Consider the following 3998-nt stretch of genomic DNA (forward strand, 5'->3'; position numbering starts at 1 on the left):
TTTTTTTTTTTTTTTCAATTGCACTATAACGCCAAGTAAACGCATTACGGGCATTTATTGCAGTATATGGTACAAGCATACCGAGTCATATCAGTGTTGAAGACGAGACACGCGTCATGACAGTAATAACATTGTCACAGGAGACGTTGATGTAATTCGTACACGGTAACGAAGTACCCAAGTGAGGCAACATATTAATGGCCCTATGTCTCTACGTGCGAGAAATGAAAACTTGTTAATGCTATAGCACGAAGAGTATTCTAGTGAATGTTATTCATAAAACTGAGGGAGACAAGCTTGTGTAATAAATAAATATGAGAGATAAAAAAATGTATATGTATAGGACGACGTTAATCTAAGGAGAATTTGTTTGTTGAGAAAATGGACATCGTCGCTTGTATCTGATGATGCATGAAAATAACTTGAAACTCTCCTCATCGAGTGAACAATTTTTTCTATTTGGGTGTACCAATGAGCGATTTTTATTTTTATTATTTTCCATCTGAAGAACAAATGGGAAAAATATTATGTCTAGATACTGGGCCATCACAAAACCACTGAAGTACGGTGTGAAACGAACCCCACGACGTATGATACTCTGCGTTACTCTCGTCTGGCTCCTTGCAGCTTGTATTAGTCTTCCACCTCTTCTTATTCTCGGCAACGAACATAAGTTCGAGATGGGTGCTTGGCATTGCGACGTCTGTCAAAACTTTGGATATCAGATTTATGCAACTCTTGGCAGTTTCTACATACCACTAATCGTCATGATTGAGGTACGCCCTCATTAATTCAATTGTCATTTGCTAAAACCTTGAATTAGAGAAGGATTTAGGGTTTCATTGATATGAAAACCTACCGTCAATTTTCTTTCTCTGTTTTTCTTCCAAGGTCTATTATAAAATTTTTTGCGCGGCACGAAGAATAGTACTCGAGGAAAGGCGTGCCCAGAGTCACCTCGAGGCCCACTGCAATGTGGATATAGAACCATCAACGCATCACACGAGTGCCGTTGGTCGACCGTTGAATTTTGACGCTCAACCCACTCACAGTAGTCCCACCATTAAACAACACCGCAGCTCCAGTGCTTCTACCACGGTTAGTATATTACTCCTACTAGTACTGCTACTACTACTACTACTCGGTATTCCCATTCATATCCAGTAAAAAATAACAACAAAAACAACAAAATCAAATCTCGGAGCAAATGAAAATATTGAATTCAATATATGAGGGTAGTATATAGGCTGAATCCCAAAACGGCAAACGGCTCGAACGGCAAAATTTCACAGTCTCTCGCCTAGGAAAGTGTTTAGGACGACAGATGGTAGACAGGTTAATGACTAAATGTCCGAGCGTTGCGCAAAGGGATATCAAAGTGATTTCGGCTCTTCCTTTTGACTTGTTTGTTTTGTTCGGTGTTATAAGTGTGTACCATCCTACTAACCCTTCTGTGTTCCCTGTCCTATGCTATATAGAATTCACCCGAGGCTACAAGGTAATCAGAGTCACTGACTTCCCAAGGGTTCACTTATGGATACGAATTCTCCGAAAACCCTGTACAAGTACCAATGTGAATTACATTTCATAAATGATTGATTAAATGAAAAAAAAAAAAAAAGAAAGGGATTGCAAGAAATAATCTATTGGACTCCAGTCATTTTGCATTTGTACTTACTTGTCTGACTATAAACGACCATTTTCTACTGAATTCAGTGAGAGCGTGCGCGACCGTGCAAGGCTGAGAACTCGATTGGAAAAATTCGGTTAAATACAGCACAATTTCCAATGCAACAGACAGAATATTATTGGACTGGATAAAATACAGGCTTCTTCATTAATTATCAATCAATCTCATGTAATATTTGAGCGATAGTGAAAAAATGCGTTTGAGTTTTAGCTCTTTTGAAATGTCGCGCACGTAGAACGTCTATAATCATTATATGCTGATTCAAACCGTAGATTATTATACAATTTTTTACTCGATCTAAAATGGATGGAAACTCGAACGGGCTCCTAAAAACGTGCACGGTGGCCAAGAGCAGAAAATTAGATCGACTCGTTGAGTTGGAACATTAAATTTCCAGACTCTTTTACCAACTACTGGGGCTCGAGGGAAATTTATTTCCACGGTTGGCAATTAATTGAAAGTGGACATGTGAGTATCCACGTGGTGATTCCACAGGCATAGAAAGACCATAATACCACCGTTTTTTTGTGGTTATGGGACAGGTCACTCTTGACATAATGGAATAGCATCCGCCACTTTTTTTATGTTTTTCGGTGTCCTAACTCGACATTTTTTGTTATGGATCGTAGTGAGGTGACAAAGCTACAATGATTAATCGCCAACGGGCAACATCTCCGCACTACCTGAGACCACCAGGCAAGGATAGTCTATTTGAAAGCAAGGGAAATTGTTGGTTTGAAGGGTCACAAGGAGTGGGAGAATGAGGGGAAAAATGTTGATGAGAATAGCTAGCTAGTCTGAAAATAATGGGGAATTGATAAGTGTGGGCCTCGTCATGCCAACGATTCCATGGAATTTCATTAAATGGAGAATAATCTTTCCACTCCACCATTGAAGATTCAAATAAACCCCTTCCAATCCTGTACTGCTGCATGTGCCAATCGATAATTTATCACACCACAAGACTCTCCAAAAGTTTCAACAGCAAGTCGAGCCAAGTGTCTAATGAAAAATTGATGAGGATATACCGCAAATTTCTTCAACTTTCAGTATCTCGTGAGTTATTGCTGATTAGTCACCTCAGGCACAGGCATTGACTTCTGCTCCAGTCATTTGCAGCGTTAGATCACAGAAAATCGACGCTGCGTTAAGAATAATGGAAAAAGGTTCAGCCAATTCTTATCATCTCATCATCCCAAAATTTCCTTCCCATTGCTCATATTAATTGAGGACCCTTGAATATGCTATCATTGCCGTTGCTCGAACCATTCTTTCATTCAGAGTATATCTATATTTGTAACGTTTTCCCTTTTCTTTTTGTTCTATCTGAGTACACGACAAGGCGCCACGACAAATGCGTCGCATTTTAATTAAAACAGTGCCTACGGTCGTATATATGTATACCTTAGCAGAACGTTCCTCAGCAGAACGTTCTATGTCTCGATCTTTTTCCTTTCATCATTTTTAATATACAAGATGTCAGGAATTTATCTGTCCTCTGCTTTTTAAATCATGATACTCTCTTTTAATATTGCCAATGAATCTAGATAAAAAGTCAGAAAAGGCATGATTAGAAGAAGGTAATTGGAGAATGGATGAAAAAAAAAAAGCAATTGATTTATTTGTCCAACCAACTCAAAGAAAGTGCATACATTCATATGCATGAAAAATTACGTCCATTTTGTGATATTTGAAAACGAGAAATAGAATTCATGACAACACATGTCAGAGCGTCTGAATATTCAATAAATGTGTTGCACAGCATCTATTTTTCATTTTTACCTTTAATGCTTCGAGTACGTTTTTCTGCTTTTTCATTCATACATGCTTTATGTTATATTCTTCTTTGAGCGCCCGGACGTTGGTAGGGGGATGAACATCACAAGATCCGCGGATATGCGGAAATTTCGTTAGTAATTTTATTGCCGGATTTCATTCTACCTCACCCCAGCCACGCTGCTGGCGTGGATATGTCCGTCGAGACCCAAACGAAGGGGAAGGGGAAGAGGAAGAGGGAAGGAGGGGACGGGGAATTGAGAACTTCATCCTCTTCCGACTGCATAATATAATGTAACCCCAACGGAACCTGCATGTACTGTCGGGACGTAGATGATAAACTAAAGCAGCCATTTTATTTATATATATATATATATTTTTTTTTTTTGGCCGTGACTATTCGCACCATTGCGTGAATCACTCCCGTACACTCCATACACTCCACGCATGCGTGAAGTTTGTGTGTTTCACGCAGCCGAATTTTCATACTGCTGTGTATTTCACGCAGTTGAAGTTTCATACTACTGTGTGT

The 3998-nt window shown here is 39.2% G+C and overlaps 1 protein-coding gene across 4 annotated transcripts in view; it reads left to right on the plus strand.

Annotated features, from left to right (window-relative positions):
• The window catches only part of LOC107042964 (5-hydroxytryptamine receptor 1), a 22140-nt gene that overhangs the window by 6684 nt on the left and 11458 nt on the right, over positions 1 to 3998 (plus strand). For 3 of the 4 annotated variants that reach the window (XM_015264232.1, XM_015264233.1, XM_015264234.1), the window contains 2 exons: positions 536 to 776; positions 892 to 1098. In XM_015264232.1, coding sequence (XP_015119718.1) covers positions 536 to 776; positions 892 to 1098 — 448 coding nt within the window. Of the gene's footprint in view, positions 1 to 535; positions 777 to 891; positions 1099 to 2319; positions 2381 to 3998 lie in introns of those variants that run through there. The other variant, XM_015264235.1, reaches the window with a different exon arrangement.

This window comes from Diachasma alloeum, unplaced genomic scaffold (assembly GCF_001412515.2).
Source record: "Diachasma alloeum isolate Michigan unplaced genomic scaffold, Dall2.0 Dall_scaffold_00540, whole genome shotgun sequence".
Lineage (NCBI taxonomy): Eukaryota > Metazoa > Arthropoda > Insecta > Hymenoptera > Braconidae > Diachasma > Diachasma alloeum.